This window comes from Ochotona princeps, chromosome 4, assembly GCF_030435755.1.
Source record: "Ochotona princeps isolate mOchPri1 chromosome 4, mOchPri1.hap1, whole genome shotgun sequence".
Classification (NCBI taxonomy): domain Eukaryota; kingdom Metazoa; phylum Chordata; class Mammalia; order Lagomorpha; family Ochotonidae; genus Ochotona; species Ochotona princeps.
The window spans coordinates 61,286,566-61,304,756 of NC_080835.1; the positions used below are offsets into that span (position 1 = coordinate 61,286,566).

At 39.8% G+C, this 18,191-nt stretch overlaps 1 protein-coding gene across 5 annotated transcripts in view; it reads right to left on the reverse strand.

Annotated features, from left to right (window-relative positions):
* Positions 1-321: 321 nt before the first annotated feature.
* Positions 322-18,191, reverse strand: part of DLG2 (discs large MAGUK scaffold protein 2) — a 746,421-nt gene continuing 728,551 nt past the window's right edge. For all 5 annotated transcript variants that reach the window (XM_058663676.1, XM_058663675.1, XM_058663674.1 and 2 more), the window contains 6 exons: positions 15,247-15,297; positions 14,241-14,342; positions 9,777-9,949; positions 7,684-7,793; positions 3,139-3,230; positions 322-1,116 (listed from right to left, as the gene is read on the reverse strand). In XM_058663676.1, coding sequence (XP_058519659.1) covers positions 1,010-1,116; positions 3,139-3,230; positions 7,684-7,793; positions 9,777-9,949; positions 14,241-14,342; positions 15,247-15,297 — 635 coding nt within the window. In that variant the 3' untranslated portion in view covers positions 322-1,009. The remainder of the gene's footprint in view (positions 1,117-3,138; positions 3,231-7,683; positions 7,794-9,776; positions 9,950-14,240; positions 14,343-15,246; positions 15,298-18,191) is intronic.

Genomic DNA, 18,191 nt, shown 5'->3' on the forward strand with positions numbered 1-18,191 from the left:
CACTAAGGGATGTGCTCCACTAGAGTGTGCCACTGGTGTGGAGGGGAGATCACAGGCGGAAGTGAGGAAGTGGGTCTTTGTCAGACTGGGGAGGAACCTGGATGGTCTGAATGGATCGTTGGCAACAAAAGGAAGAGTGCAACTTTCAGTCCTAGAATCTGATCATCTGCTGATAGTGCATACATTTAGTCTTTCGATTAATTAGTCTTTACAAAATATTTCACAAAACTTTTTTAACCTATAGAAATTCATTTCTATACATTTAATATATTTTATTGTATAAATTATTCTCATCTTTAGTGCCTTCTTTCAGTTTATAAATGGCAAAATAGACAATCAAGAATCATAAAGCTAATCCCAAGTGGAATTCCCTCCTCTCACTGAGGTCAGTCCTCCACACACTTGTGAATTTTATGAAATGCTCGTCTTTGCAGATGCCAGGCAAAGAAACTACACGCTTATCCTTCCTGTTAGTCTGCCGTCTCCAAAGGGACTCCTTTCTGTTTTCCTTTTTTCTTTCTTTTGCTTGCTTAGAAATCAAAGGATGTGCATAGTTATAAAACTTGAAGTGTACCAATTACAGATGTGGATAATGGGAAGGTTGGAAAAGTTTGAGTGCTGGCAACTTTTCTTTAAAGCAAAAGAAAAAAAAAAAAAACCCAAACCAAAACAAACCAGAGAGCTCAGCAGCTAAATCAGCTCTGGACATCTGCTGGGGTGAGGAGGCTGCCTGTGTTGTGGGCTGAAAGCCCATCAGAGGTTCAACCCTACACCTGGTACTTTGAGCAAACCAAGGCCTTCCTGCATACTGCAATGTCTTTTCTGTCCCACCCTTTGGCCCCTCCGTTTCCTTCATGGCTTCACACAGTTTGTGTTGTACATTCATAAGAATTCACATTGACTGCAAAAACATAAATGCAACAAAACATAAAAGCCTCCAAGTAGTATATTATATATATTTTGTTCTTCTAAATGCTCTTCTGTCGTTGTCAGAGGCGCAGTAGCTAATTTATAACTTTTCCTTGGAGGGAATCCAGATGAAAGGCCCAGATTGCTCTTCAATAACAAGCTTGCATTGGTTATAAATATCTTCTAAGGTGTCTCCTTGGACAATAGCTACAGAAAAAGCAGATGCACTCAGAGTTAGGAATTATTCTCTTTGTGGTGAAGAGCGATTATCATTCACGTGCCAAATGTTCAAACCGGTGGCTAACAAATGGCTCGTCAGAAATCTTAATAGCATCTTTTTTTTAGGAACAGAAAAGTAAAAAACTCACATCAACAAGGTTGTGACAATAATTTAAAGGAATAATTTCAATGCATGTCTATGGCTAGCAATAATCACATATCAATCTTTGAACTTCTTTGCCTATAGTCTTGGACAATGATTCATTCATTTATCTAACAAACATGCTATAGGGTGCTTGCTCTGGGCTAGGTGCTGAGCTAGGAATGTATCAAGTTTCAGATTAAAGGCTCCCTGTGTAGCAAAGAAAGCTAGCCTTACAGTCTCATAACTTTACTTTGGCAAGGTTAGAAATTCAGATATTTTAGACATAGAGGGAATAATAAGGGTTTTGGAGGAAACTGTGTTATACTCCTCAGCTCCCCAAATCTTTAATAGCAAAATCCATTCATTCTCCAAGTAATCCATTAAATTGAGATATCTGTCATATAGGGATATTCCTATTAAGAATACACTATGGCTTTAAGTTGAGGAAACATTATAGAAGGAAATATAAGCAAACTGTTAAATTATGTATTACTTAAAACAAGAAATCATTTGGAGCAACTTAAGTCCATTTCATTATTTCCTTAGAACAAAAGCTATCTACAAGATGGGTATTATCCATGTTACACCAGTATTTTAAAATAAATTGTCACTGGAACATAACAAACCATATATTAATTATGAATATGAATATATTCATTATTGTATTTTACTCCTGAAACTCAATTAGTTGTCAAAGTGTACACTGTTTTGTTTTGATCTGAGCTTTCTTACCTGTTCTTTGAAATGATGAAACATAACTCATATCTTTGTTATCAACAGTAACTGCACTTGGTCCTACCTGATTTAAAATATTTGAAAACTGTTAAGGAACTGGCATTTTGCATAGTCTGAGTAAGATAAAAAATATCTGACTGGGATGATATTATACCAGCTCTAACTTCGGACCAGAGATGGTCTCCCCAAGAAAGTGTTCAACCCATCTGGACAATAAGTAGTTGGACTCTATGCTTGGTATACGTTTGCAAGGAAAGAATCTTGATTGAATTTGAACTGTAATACTGCATCAAGGTGGAGGAATCCACCAGGGGGGAGGGGCGTGGGGAGGGGTGGGGGGATTCCCAGAGCCTATGAAACTGTCACATAATGCAAAATAATTAATAAAAAAAGATAAAAATATCTTATTTCACAGGAAGAACTTCATGAGGAAAGTTCTTGTTTCTAAACCACTGAGAATTGGTTGTAACGCAAATTCCAATTTGATTACTTTCTGGATTTAATCAGTGGTCCATGAAGGAACAGAAGAAAAGATCGCCAAGAGGAAAGAAAATCTGCCTGTATTTCCCAAACATCATGTATCTAAGGCAATATTTAGCAAGAAAAAAGTTTGTATGGAGATTTGACACTGAAGTCATGGGAACAAAGCAAAATGTTCCAAATGCCTTGCTCAAGTGCTGCTGGTGGGAAAACAGAATGATGGGCAATGGAAGTGAACAATGGGGACCCAAGACTGCTTCTCAACAGTAAGTGCTTAATTGCTTTAGGCACTGTCCATCTCATGTCCTAAAAGTTTCTTTTCCAAGTTTCCTAATGAAACAATCTCATGATGTATGAATGTCCCAAATCCCCTTCATTTCAGGAGACAGCTCAGGGGCACCTGCCATTCATGCTTTTGGACTGGACCAGCAGGAACAAGAAAGCGAGCTGGCTGCAGTTGAACTCTGGGAAAAGAACACTCAGAGTTCTGTGGCAGATGGGGGAAGATGGGAAACTGCACATGACGCTGAGGTCGATGATTCTTGACAGGAAGGTGCTGGGACCCACATGTACCAAGGCCACGGTTCTCTCTCTGTCAAATGCCAGGCAATGTGTCTCCCTTCTAACAGTACCAGGGTAAGAAATCTTACCTGTAAAATATTCTCCAAATTCTTGTTCTAGCTTAATTGCTCGATCATAAGTTTTCTTGGCTTGCTCCTCTGTTAGACGCTTATTCATTTCCCTGGGAAATGAAAAGTGCCATAAGAACACAAGGGGAATATTGCCAATCCTGAAAAACTAAAGTGCACAGCAAAGCAGAATCCTGTAGGAAACAAGGTGTAATCTTAGCAGTGGCTTCCTAGTCCTCCTACAGGACTCCTTTCTGTCAGAATCCTTTTAGCTATGGGAATCACTCTTTCAGAGGTCTATCTCTTGATATCACAGTGGACTGAGACAGAATCTGTTTCATTATGATTTGTAATCACCACCTCCTGTTTTGTTCCTTGCACTTCCCAGAGTACGGCTAGTCTTTTCACAGGCAAGCCCTTATGCAGTTAAACAACATGCTCATATGTACCCTGAGGATTCTATTTTTTTCAAAGCAAACCTTCCTCCTTCATTGAGTATGAGTCATAAATCTGAACTTTCCTGTCCATCCTTCCTTGGATGTTGTCCTCATCTATTTCAGCCTCTCTCCAATGTGGGAGGACAGAATTGAAGGACACTTTCTAGGGGGTGATCAGAGGCAGGAGGAGGCATGGAGGAAAGGGAAAGGAAGGTATATTTCAAATGGTTGAGGCACAATACTTTTAAGAACGGTTGTCAGGCCACATCCTTGCTTTGATTTCATCCATTTTAGAGATTGTTGCTCATCACTGGAGATTTGAAAATATATGGAGTAGAGAAACACACAATGATTCCAAAGCATTATACAAGGTGGGGTTGAGGCTCATTAGGTATGTGTAGCTTCCAGAACAAATAGGCACTTTGAGGGCTCACTACTTAGTTTCTGGAAAGACGAGGCAAGAGGCAAGCCTATAGCAACAAGAGTCATGAACTCCCTCTATTTTTATAACAAAATGACATCTCCAGGATCTGCTGAAGGAGGGTTGAATTAAAGTAGACACAGAAGAGAGAAAACAGAAGTGCTGGTAGTAAAGTGTTTTCAAAGATTATAATCAAATGATTTAGCAAATATTGAGCCATAATTTAGGAAGTTAGCATAAAGCATCCCTGAGGTCCATTTTATTTTTGTTCAGGTAGGCAAATAGGCTATAATGCCTGGGATTAATTTATTTCTTTCCATTAGCCTGTTATCCATTGCTGTATCATCAACTGCATATGAATCATGCCTAATCATTACAAGGTTATTTGAACCCAAACTAGTGTCAAGGGCACATCAAGGAGGGAAGGAAATGGAAGATTCTCTAATTCCCTTCAAAACCTTCTGTACTGATTCGTAAGTAGTGGCAGCTTTATCCCTTTACATTCTTTAGCAAAAATTCCAGGCAAATGTAAATGACATTTTGGTAGATCTGTCAGGATGCAGTGCAGGCATCTGAAGAGTTTCTGAAAGCAATTACTGCCTTGCACGCAGTTCAGAAAGCCAGAATATCTGATCGTAGTCAACTCCTTTTTCAGAGTAAGACATGGAAGCTTGAAGTAGTGAGAAAACTTTCCTAAAGTGCATTAATAAAGAGTAATCAAGGGTAAAACTCAAGGTTTATTGTAAAGATTTATTTTTATTTATTAGAAAGGCAGAGTTATAGAGAGGGAGAGGGAGACAGAAAGAGAGAGCTTCCACCTGTTGGTTCATTCCCCAGACGGCTTTAGGCCGGAGCTGTGTCAGGTGAAAGTCAAGGAGTCTGGACACAATTCCAGGCCATAAACATGGGTATAAGAACACGAGGACTTGGGCTATCTTATGCTGCTTTTCTAGGCATATTAGCAGAGAGCTGGATCAAAAGTGGAGCAGCCAGGAGTCAAGTTGGCACCAATATGGGCTGCTGGCACACGAAAGTTCCTCTCTTCCATGGCAGTGGGGAAAAGAAGTCAGGTCATGGTACAATAAAACAGTCTTCTATATATGCCCTTGGTTGTAAGCTCTTCAGAACAATCAGTTATGTATGCATGAACAGGCTCTGGTATGATGTGGAATGATGCACTTGAGAAATAACGTGTGTGATGATGTATCAATGCCTAAATGTGACAGCTGTCATGCTTTTCTTCCAGCTGACCTAGCATTCACTTCCTCCTGGGGAATGGGAGATTCATACCAGCATGATTCTTGAAGGAAAGCCCTGGGAGAGTGAGCCGTAAACATCCAGTATTTAGTAACACAACTGTGTGGATCTGAATGTCACCGTCAACTGTGCTTAAGACCCATGAACATGGTTGCAGCAAATTATGTCAGATTCACTGTCCTCATTCAGCCTGCAGTATGGCTAATTTTCCTGGGTGATAAGTGGCTGTGACAGTTCCCTAAGGCCAAATGAAATAAGTTATCTCATAGTTATGAAGAAAAGTAGACCTCCTCCCACTGAGCGCCAGATGGGACTGTCTCCTAATTTCACACTGGACCAAATGTGTCACCGCTGTGGCTTCGTCAGGCCTCACTTCTCTGGGAAGCTGTTTATCCCACTGAAGGTTCACAATGTGTAGACTTCTTTCTCTATTTCAGAAATGGGCCTTCAAAGTGCTCTTCCCAGGAGCTGAAGGCTATTGTTTAAAATACTTCTTATTAATGTTAACATTACTTACAATATTTATGAGGTCCTTTAGATTATAAATAGTTCTACCATAATGAAATTCACAGTTGGTTAATTTACTATATACCACATCCCACAAAGTAACTTACTTAAGGAGAAATTAAACTCAGGTTATAGTGATAATAATATTAAAATTACATTTTGTCATCCAAATACATTTTTCCATGTGCCAACTACAGAAAAAGCTTTTCATATTATCATTGTTAAACTCATGAAACTAACGATACTTTCAGTGAATTCTGATTTTATCTTTCACTCTAGTAAAAACTCCTGTTCATGTTGTATTTATGAAAATATATTCTGCTTTATCGTGCATCTCTGGCACTTTCCCCACAGATCAGCTTTGTGTGTAACTTATTTCTCACTGTCATTCCAGCTACTGCCCTTCTTTCTGCTCTTTCATCCTCCAAGATGACATAGGACAGTGAGCCGATATCCTATGTAAGCAACTGATTTACCTCTATTTCTTTGGTCTTCCCTTAGACATTTTTTTTCCTTTGCTCTAATTCTTCTCTGAATGATGTCCAATGCTCTGTGGTTCTGAGACCCAAATGGATGCGGTGCTTGAGTAAGGTTCCGGTCACTATCTTTTGCATGCATTTGTTAAACCTTTACACTAGCTCTATTGATACACCCATTTTAGGAGTTAGGAAACAAACCTGAGGGAAACCAGGCAATTTGCCCAAGGTCACACAACTGAATGATGGCAGAGGCAAAACCCCAACCTAACCTGATGGTCAGGTCTCTGCTCACAGTCACTTTTCTCTGCTACATTTGTCTAGGCACCTTTGTTTTTGTATGAGAGTTTCATGTGCTGATTTTATAGTTAGATTATGAATATCTACATTTGATATTTATTCTGGAATATTATATTTTCTTATTAGTAATACTTTATTAGTACAATATATTTTTTTTTACTATTCTGCAAGTCTTTTCAAAAATGAAAACGACAAGGAAAATATCTGCCTCATGTTTTTCATTTGTTCATAAGTGTACAGAGCTAGGTGGAGCTGTTGATTAGATTGATAGATTTTTTACCATCATGTTGCTAAGTAAAATTCTATTTAGAACAGCTGTCTTGCTCACAAACTTTTAATTGAAGAACATCCGATTTTTACTATAGAACAACATCAAGTGCTAACAGAGACTAAAATGTTGACTATACTTTCTGTAAAAAGAACCCATACATTTAAAAGATTTTCTTATGAAATTGCCCTCAAAAATAGGAAGCAATTCAAAGACAGTGGTTTCCTATCATCTAGAAACAAAATCAAAGCTAAGGGGCTGGTGTCGTGGTATATACTAAATTAATCCTCTGTGACACCAGAATCCCATATGGGCCCTTGTTCATGTCCCAGCTGCTCTACTTCCAATCTCACTCCCTGCTTGTGGCTTGGGAAAGTGGCAGAGGATGGCTAACATCCTTGGGCTCCTGTTCCCACACAGAAGACTCAGAGGAAGTTCCTGAGTTCTAGCTCAGGATGGGCTCAGCTCTGGCTGTTGTGGCCATTCGGGGAGTGAGTCAACAGATGGAAGATCCCTCTCTTTCTGTCTCTCATTCTCTTTGTAACTCTGTGTTTTGAATAAAAATAAAGTATATCCTAAGAAAAAAAATTCAAAACGAAAACCAAATTAACTGTCAAAACAACACCAAAAGTTAAATTGAAGCAAATCAAAACAACTTCTAAAATAACAACAAAAAATACAAACTAACAAATATCAATGTGGACATTTTAAGCAACTATTGTTGCTGTGCTTCTAGTTGTGCAAGTGAAGTCTAATGTATCTTCAAGATATAGGAATGCTGAAAAGCCAATAATAACATTTTCCATTTGTATGCATTTGGGACAATGAGGTGTTAACAATCTGAGTGTACTAAAACACTGGCAGTTGATCAGATGAAGGCCTCCAGTACTCTTTACTTACATCAGAGGTTCCAGAGACTTGGGCTTAATGAAGATGGCGATGGGATAGAGCTGGGCAACTTGTAGCCGCTTGATAGCATTTCCTGATACGTCAAGTATACAGTGTTTGCCCTGGTAGAAACAGAAGAAAAACATGGAGTCAATATGCAAAGAATGGCTATCATCCAATCAAGAGAAAAGCAATGCATGCATATTTTACAGGTGGTATGGGACGATGAATGTTAAAAAGCTAGGAGAAAAATCACTGTAAAGAGTAAACGAAAGTTGATATGAAAATAGGGAGTTGTTAGAGTGTTTACAATAACTAATGCCCTTTACTATGTGTCTGCCACTGAGCCAGAAATTTCACATGTGATCTCTGTTACCTGTTTTTCCTTAAATATCTGATATGGATAAAAATACAATGAACCACCTGTTATTTGACTGAGTCTATTCTGATGAAGCTCACATGTCATCCCTGAAGACAATTTTACAAAAGAAATCCTAAATCTATAGGGTGGGTCTTATCAACTGCATTTTTGCAAAAGAGAAGACAAAGGCTTAGAAATATTAACTAACTTGCCTCAAAATTTGAAGTCAAACCCAGGTTTTGAGTGCTGACAGAATTGTGCTTGGAATAAATAGGCCTCTCCTCGATTCACCCTAACCTACATTTAACTTCGAAGAATGGTAATCGGGTGAATCTGGAACAATTTCATAAACATTTAGTGAGTGTTTCAATGCATCATGCCCTTAATATTCTAGTGAAGGACAGCTACAAAAAGTAACTTGAAACAGTTTATGGTTAAATGCTGAGCAAGGGGTTTGTACTGAGTATGTAAATTTCTTGTTTGTTAACAATTGAAAGCCTTATTACATTATAGCACACCTCATTTAACTTGGCTTCCACAGCCATGAATGCTCAGAGCAAAGAACTGCTTTATAAACTATTTCTGGAAAAGTAGATACATTTGTCATATCATATTCTACCTCCTAGAGAGAAATGGCCTAATTACTCTGAGGCTAGATTTACATAAAATGAAAAAAAATTATGCAAATAGGAGCAGTCCTGAGTCATTAATAGGAGATAAAAACTCATCTGTAATGTCCAGTAGAAAATGAGCAGAGTTCAGTGAATATGTGAATTTTTATATGAGAAGTAGCACTACAATGATTCAGATCTTTAGCATATAAGGAACACTCTCCAGCGTTGCTACCTATTAAGCATAGCAGCCATACAAAAGATGTAAATGTTGTTTGGTTTTTTACTGGCCAGGACATTTCATGTTAACCATGGCTATATCTATACATTCAAACAGGAAAAGACGTAATTATCTTGGATAGTGACTTAACCAATACCCATTTAGATGACTGAAAGCCATTTTTTGAAAGAGAAGATGATAGGTACAACTTCTTGGTGTATTCTAAGACATTAAATAAATTTTCAGTAATTTTTTTTATTAATACAAGAAAAGTGAGGTAAAGTAGCATCAAATCAACTCAACCAGTATTTTTTCATGCAGAACTGGTGTTCTGTATTCCTAAAAGATAGGATCTCTCTATAGGCAGCTCTTCACACCACATCCATGTGCTTTCCTACTCTATCCTCTCTCTTCAACATTCTCCTATTTGTCGTGCTACAAGAAGGGAACTGCAGTCTCTACAGCCTCCTCTAAATTCCAACTTTTGCCAGCAACAGACTAAGCAGTCTTCCCATCAATTCACCCCTTCACCAGCAAGACTTCACGTTTTCAGAGATAGTAAAATGAAGTCCCTCAAATAGTTTAGGAAGCTTATCTAGAAAACCGAAGGTAACAAATCTTCCTGAAAAATTCAATTTTGTGTAGTGGGGCATTGGATAGTGAGTTAAGGACTAAACAAATCCCCATAAACTTTCAATCTGTTAGTTGTCTTTAGTCTTCTGAATACTTCATTGAGATTAGCACAAAGATTATGACATGGCAATAAAGTTGATTCTCTGCTTGAATGTCGAAATTTTATAACTGTGTTCAGGAAAGAGTGATGACTGAAAGGGGGTAGGGAAAGCAATTTGCCACCAGGAACAACCACCCACCCCTGCTTTTTTCCCCCTAGGGATAAGAAGGGAGAACATACCCTTTCTGCTACAAATCTCACAGACTGCACACTGGTTCCATATAAATTGTCATTGTATTGGCCAGCTTCTATAAACTTGTGCTCTTGAATGTCCTTCTCCATTTGTTCTCTGGAAATGACAAAGTGATAGTCTCTGCCATCCACCTCATAGTCACGCTTTGGCCTTGTAGTATCTTCATAAAGCAAAAGATAATGACATTAAGGTATATTTGCATTCACAAAATTCATTTATGCCTATTTTTTCCACTGTGCCTTAACATAGATATGTGAATATAGGGAACATGATGGATATTATATAGTAGTAGATACCATTTTACATTCTCACCATAAACAATTAAAAAAGTAGACAAATTATATGAACAAAATTGTCTTCAGACAACTTGGGGCTGGGATCTTTGAGAAAGTAATACTTGTGGAGAACTTGATTTTTACCCCATCCCTTTTGCTCAGGTGCTGTTTTTGAAATGTAGGTGTGTCACACAAAGTTAGGAGACATTGCATATCAGCCAAAACTAGGCATTTAGGATCCCAGAAAAGACTATGTTTGGAGAGTAATTCAAGATTTACTTTAGTAGTGCACCTTCACAAAGTCTAAAACCAAGTCACAACTAGAGCCAGTTCACAGTGTTAGTAAATACTTGCCTTCCAGAATAAAATTTAATATTATTTAAAGGAAGATAACAAGATCCAAACTTCCAACTATGTAGTCTAGCTGTATGCCTATCACAAAATTAAAAAACAAACAAACTTTAAGACAAACGAAAAAGTAGGAAAACGTATTGTATAATCAGGAGGAAAAAAGATACAGGTTTATAAATATATTCTGTGCTTTCACAATATGTAAAGTAAGAGAATAGCTATGAAGGTGGGACTAAAAGAAAGTACAAGTACTCCATCTAAATTTATTATTAATAAGGAAAAATAATCTAGCTGGTATAGATAAAAATGTTAAAATAGTTTTAGTTTTGTACTTAGTTACTTTCTTTTTGAGAATCTACTTTTTAAAAAAAAAGACCAAAATTTTGGATGTAGTTTTATCCTTAGTGATATTCACATCAAGCAATATGACAATACGTAATTCCATTTTAGTTATAACATGAAAACAGGGAAAAGCCAAAATGTGTATACATGGAAGTTATTAATTATATTAGAATAAGTATCTAAAACAGTTACATAAACTTTCAACAATGTTACGTGAAAAAGACTGTGTTCAGTCCAATGAAAAATTACAGAAAAAGTAAATGGAAATCAATCAGAAAGTTAACAGTCATATCGTCTCTGGGCATTATGTGGGATTATATGTACTTTTTGTTATTTAGCATTCTAGCATTTATTTTGTTCATCAAAAATATTTTAAACCATAAAATTGTGGTGTTAACAAAAAGGAGATAGAGAGAATGGAGTGTATAATGTAGAAGGGAAAATGGAAATAGTACTTAGGGACTTTTTTTTTCTTTTCTTTGCCTCTCAAAATGTAGAAGGTCAAACTGGAAACTCCTAGAAACAACTTAGTGTTTCATTTGCTTCTTGCTATCTGAAGACTACCAGGATCTGTTCTAGGAAAATCTACCCCAGAGGTTTTGCTGAAAACGTTTTCATGAGATACAGAAATCATCCTAGTCTCTATGATCAGGTACTGAACACATACAATTCCTGGTTGTTCTGGAATATTCCACATGAAATTTATACCATTGAGACATCAGAGACACTTGCGAGCTTAAAATTTAAGAAAGAGAGAGAGTAAGAGAGGGAAACTTATTGAGATAAGATGTAGGAGCTTCCTTATTTGATAGGTTAAAAGTTTCCTAATAGGCTTGTCGGTGTACACAAAAAAATCTTGCATTTCTATGTGATATAGTAAAAGTGAGTGAGTGAAGAAAGGTATTGATGGTGGTAGAGGGGAGAGCTGGAGCACAGTCTTTTGCGGCTACACACAAAGAGAGCAGGAGATCTGGTAACTGTCTATAAGGGAAAAAGGAAGTAGAATCAGGCCTATAATGACATTCAGGGTATATTAAACTTGTACCAACCTTCTTGTCTTCATCCTTCCAAGACCCAATACATTCAAAACTTATGGGGAAAGCTATTTGGTTTTGAGGTTGAAACATAAGCCTAAGTCATTCTGAGATGATTTTAACATATAATTTAATTTCTGGTTTCTCTCATTCAATGGAAAAAGATATGTCAATGGCATTTCAATCTCCTTGTAAGGACAGACTAGGATTTACACCCTTTACAAATCTTATGCTGTTCTAAATGCCAGGGGTTCAACAAAAATCCAGCCTGCATTCTAGTGGACTTCAGTTTGGAGAGAACATGACCACTCACTAGAGAACAATAGATGGCAGCTTGGATGAAAGGCAGAGAAATTGAAGCAAGAATGCAGATGACATGCAACGGATGGAGAGACTACTGGAGAAAAGCATTAAGTTTATCATCCCGTAAAGAATGAAGCTTTTTCCTAGGACACATGCTTCACTGTGAGCAGTTGCCATGAGGCTAACTGCATGTGGGGCATGGGCTCAGCTTTGTGCTCATGAGGACCTGGGGTGCAGGCTTGTGGGGGATATGGGATGGTGCTAGTGGGGGCCTCTGGAGACCTCGAGCTTCATTCAGGCTGGCAGAGTGAGGCCAGGGATCTCCTGACGTGTGTGGTTCATGGATTGTTCGGGGGGGAGTTAAGGAGATTTGTGGGAGGGAAGACCACTGAGAGAATATGTTGTAGGTGAGGAATGACTTCTGAGGGACTCCCATTGACAAAACCACTGTACTTGCAGATAAGTGAGGAGGCTGAGATCAACTGGTTGGGAGGTAAGTCACAGGACTTGTATGAGTCAGACAGATGCACCAACTCACATGGGAGATCTCAATTGGGCAAGTTAGCTTGGATCACAGGCAACCACCACAGAAAAAAATCACCAGTGCACACTAAAATTAGAGCTGGTGACCTGCCTGGCAAGGCCAGAGTACCCACCAGTGAGATGGGTAATGTTAGACTGGATCATGACACTAACCAGCATGTGAGAGAACCAGGACCAGGGGCAGAATCTGTGGGAGATATGTGGGTCTACTCCTGTGGAGTTTCAGTTTCCATTAGCTTGCTTAAGAGCTTGTGAGTGATGACAGGGTAGGCTAGGAATAACCATGAAATCTTCCAACACTCATGGAAACTGGGGTTGGGAAAAGGCTTGGCAGGCTCAGGCTCCAGCACCCACAGGTGCACCCAAGAATAGGATGTGGGTTAGCCTGGTGGTGAAGAGGTTGACTATGCCAAGTAAGAGCCTAGTAGCCATTAGCACATGTAAGATTTGGGTCTGGGGACCTGGTGTGGTAGCATAGTGGCTAAAGTCCTCGCCTTGCATTTGCCAGGGTCCCATATAGGTCTGGATCCAATCCGGAGGCCCTGCTTCTCATCCAACTCCCTGTTTGTGGCCTGGGAGGGCAGTTGAGCCAGGGTGGGTGTAGGACAGGCTGAGCTAGAGCTTGGTACCTGCTGAGCCCAACAGTAAGGACTGGAATGGGTATGGGCTGGGTGGGCAAGGTGATTATTCTTGTCAGGACAGGAAGTGGACTAAGGTAGCCTAGGCCAAGGACGTACTGGTGTGTGTGAGATCTGCCTCTGGGAGGAGGCCTGATAGAGGAGGTTTGGGAACTCCTTTCTCAGGATGCAATCCCTGCAGGTGAACTCAAGAACCAAGGATGGGAGCAGCCAGGACAAGGCCAGGTTACCCGTCAGCCTATGTGTGGGCAATAGCAGTCAATGGTTTACATAAGACACAGGGTTGGAGATAGAACTGACCCAGAAATTACAATGTGTGTGTAGGCTGCCATGGATGATGGGTTGAGCTGGACCCCTACTGGCAATCACACACAAGAGTCAAGTCTGGGATCACTTCAGATGAGGTTTCTGTGGGGATCCTCTCATTGGAACCGTTGGATTCAAAACTGCAACCATGGGGAGAGTCATAGGACCTGTGGTCTGACTGTGGAGTGCATGGTCAGACGCACATGGAGAATATGGCAGTCCATTGGGGCCTGCATTGGACATCTGGTATCATGGCAGAGGAAGGAGAGCTCAACTATCCTAGCCAAGTGTTGACAGCAAAGATCTGGGCAAATGAAGACTCTGGGGTGGACTATGCCAGCAGATGTACCTTGGAAAGATTTTCTCATCCTTGGATTGGTGAGATCGACAGCATTTCAGAACTATTGAAACCACTGGAGCAGAGCCCTCAGAGCAGGCCGCACATTGTGGACCCTGGGATGGCATCAAGTGGGTATCCCCATCCCCGAGTATGGGGGCAGTAGGGGAGCTGGGTGAAGCTTCTCCCCTAATTTATCCCCTTCCCCCAGATACAGGAGGGGGGATAGATTTGGAAACAGTGTGTAAACATAATCAAAAATAAAATTTAAAAAAAATGAAGCTTTTTTCTTTAAAAAAAAAAAAAAAACAATTACACTTACGTGGCACACAGGAGCCAAATTTATCTGGGAATTCAGATATCAAATCATCATTGATTCGATCCTTCATGGGGCCCAGGATAATCACTGGTCGAGTATAGGTAACTGTGAGAGGAAACGGAAGATGCAGGTGAGGAAAAGTCTTGGAAACCACTGCCAAACCTCCCTACAAGGTTGATTCTGGAAGTGAAGCTGCCAAATACAAATGCTCACAGTGTTATCTTCATACTGCCCTGCACAGAGAAATTAAAGATTGGATATTGGCTGGGCTTAATTTCTGGCATTTGCAAGTAGGGAAAAGCAACGGTAGTGTTGGTATATGAACAGAACTATTTGGAGGAGTTTTGCTTATTCTCAGGATATGCCCACACAATGTCAAAACAACTGAATTTAGTCAACTGAGTGGGAGAAAAAAAGAATTTAAACCAGCTGTTTGGCTAATGTTCAAAGACTTTTAAAAGTAATTGTTAGTAGAGATGAAACCTATGTTTTATCATTTGTTTCCCTCAATTCAAAATACTTTCTCTACTCTTTTGGGGTCTTTTTGTTTCAATAATATTTTGTATCTGGAATTAGAAGGAATTAAATTTTCTTTGCTACAACTTCTATGACGCTTCAGTTCTCTGCAGTATCATCAGCGAACTAGGCTACTGGATCGTCTGTTGCCAGCCTGTGTCTCAGGTCTCTGAGAAAGGCCTTCCTCACACTGAGTTGACATCAGCCTCTCAAGAGGTTTCGTCCACCAGCGCTGCAGCTGGGCTCTGTAGGTGATTCGGAAGTTCTGTCTCTGAGGACCACTCTCATCTGGAGGGCTGCTGCATGCAGCTGGTTGTTTGATGAAAGGGCCAAAGAGAGATGGCAGGAGTGTGGGACAGAGGCAGACTAGGGTCTAGGGACAACTAAGTGTGAAGCAGAGTTTATTTTCCTTAGCTCTCCGCTGTTCCTTTGATGGTGTCACACCTCTTATAACCTGGAAGCCAGAAATGAGGGAGCATGCTGAAAAACTTACTTTCCTGCCTTGTGACAGGCTCATAGGAAAGAATGAAGTCTTCTTGTCCTCCTGAGAAGAGAAGAAAGGAGAAAATTACAGTGGCCTAACAACCAGTCACATACTACAGCTATAAACCCTGCTCTGAAAATAGACACACGGTGGAGGGTTAATTTTCCTTTCTCTTTCTACTTGAACCATTAAAAAAAAGCTCAAAACACTCTTCTGCACTGTTCTGCCAGGTGATTATAGCACCTTAACTGTCAGTAATAATTGGCTGCCAGCTATCTGCAGCAGGGCAGTGACCTGTGAGGTGGCTTTCTGTCTGATGCTGAGAAATGGAGCACCACGGCCTCTATACCAGTATTGCTTCCTGAAACGAAGCCATTTTGTTTAAGGGAAGGGTCCTTCCCATAGTTTGCTCCAATATAATCAGAAATTCTGTACCTTATATTTCATCTATTTTATTTTCCCCAAGAAGCACTTTATTCAAAAGTAAGTGCTGCTGCTTTGATTTATGATAGAAAAAAAAGTCTCATCTCTATATTCCAGGGCACTAAGTTCTTTACTATTAATTCCTCTGAAGAACTACCATGGGTCATTTGGAGAACAGCAAGAACTGAGGAATGCCCTATATCATTGGTTATAAGTGCTGCTAAATCATGCCTTGAAACTTCAGAAACAGAACCAAAGGAAAGCAGGGCGTGAAAGACTCAGCCTCTCTCCAATGCCATTTGTTACACGTTTTCTGATTAAGGGTGGGCCTCAAGTCAAAGTCATGGAAGGTAAATTGGATATTGACAATTATTTTTTTCAACCATCTGTTTCACCCAGCTGATGAGCTAGTTGTTCATGGGATTAACCTTATCCAGCTGCAAACCCATGAGGGTTACTTCTAGTTGCTGCATTAGGTCTATTTGTGACTAACCTTTGTGTTTGTTGGAGGACATAGTGGAGAAAGAAAAGAATAGGAAGCAAGATTCCTTGAAATCAAAGGGCAAATAACCTCATTATTTTGTTGGAACAACTTCGCAGTCTATCAAGGCCAGGTTTGTCTCCTTTTGCCTTCACTTTAGACTGTGAAGGTCAGCTTCCTATTCATCACTGTGTCCCAATGGCATGACCGAGTGCTTAGCACAAAGGCAAATGTCAATGAAGTCACATTCTGACTTCAGCCCTGAGAGAAAGGATGAGCACCGAAGTCTAAGGCAGATTCTGCTTTGTGTTTCTGTCAGTACAGCCATTTCAATTTGGGAAGGATGGTTTTCTCTGGAGAAATGTAGCATGCCATGCTTTCACGTGAATCTCTTTCCAGTAACCTCGGAACCCACAGTTACAGGAGGCATTCTAACTCAATGGAAAAACTTAAGTCAAATATTTGATGTCATATGTATAATTTGAAATCCAGAAAAGTAGAGCAAAGCATAGTTTTGAATAATTCTTTGCTAGAGAGTTACATAGTTATTAGCTCATCCATACTGTCTGGCTTACATCTTTAAGAACAGAAGGCACTGATTTGGGCTCAGAGCAGGATTTGGAAGATAACAATGGCAGCATTCCTATGTCAAGGCCCGTCCCAGTTCTTAAGATCCAGTGACAGACAGATGCTGTGCACTACCCAGGGAGCCTGCAGGGACGCTGTGTAGGTTGACATTACACAATTACTGTGCATTCAGCAACATCATAAACCAATTTTCACTTTTATGCTCAAGAATGAAAAGGCCAGTGAGGATTGGGAAGAAGACAAAGAAGTGGAGGGGAAAAAAAAAGTCACTATCACCAAGGAAAGAAAATTCTCATCTGGCGCTTGTTGGCTTCTATATTTCACAGCTGTTTCTGGAATGAGGTGCTCTTCTGATCCCCATTTCCTGCTTGAGGAAGCTGTGTCAGAATGTTAATGAGGTCTGTCTGTTTCCTAAGCTACATAGAGGAGTCATGAGGTGAAACTACATCCTTTTCCTGATTTGAGTGGATTGTGCCATCTCAAAAGGGCAAGAGATGTAGAATTCTATGGGGCCGGCTGAGCTAACAAGCCAACAAAGGGCACAGAGGTGGGAGCCAAAGAGACAGGAGATGAAACCAGACCATAAGAGGCCATATGGTGTTTTATTTGAAGACATCAGCTCTTTTTTTTTTTTTTTTAATGCTGCTGTGTCATCTCCATAGAAGAGTCATCTTGAGTAGTTTCTTTATTTTTTTTTTCCTTTGGAGGGTTGGTACTTAAGAAGTAACAGCTGACAAAAAGGTGCAGACTATTTCTTGGTCTTGATTTGGCAACCACAGGGCTGAATGTGACAGAACAGCCCAGAGCGGCTTGTGGACCTCTGCAGCTGTCAGAGATTTGGCAGAGGACTTTGTCATAGCTGCCACCAAATGCTGTGTGTGTAAACTGGAGCAAGGCATAGGAAGACATGCTCAGAATAAGACCCTAATATACTTTCATTAAAAAAAACTTGCTTTTCTTTAGGAATTTTTAGAAGTGAAAAGGAGAAGCAAAGACTAGTGGCAGTGTGCTTGACGTCTTCAGCTGGGTTTTTGGTGCCTATCTGTAATGATTACTGAAGACTAAATTAGGCACTTGGAGCTACGGAAAGCAACCACTTAGATCTGGAGTTCCCATATTTCCTAGAAGGCAAGTGCACAGCACATGTTATTTCCCCATTCTGTGCCCTTGACAGGCATCACAAGCCGATCATTGCCTGTGTTATGGCTGACCCTCAATGTGGCCTTGACATTTTCAATACATTTTTTTAGGCAGTGATTACCTACTGGTCAGGGTTGGGATATTGATGCCTGTTTGCTGTGTCTGTCCTAGTCCAAGTTCTTCATTTTATTCAAGAGAGAGTTAAGGTTCAAAGATTTTGAATAATTTCCTCAGTCACAACAAAAATAAGTGGCTCTTTGTCTCTGCAGGTTATTGAGAAGATTACATTAGTTAACAAACCTGAAGCTTTTAAAACCTGGCT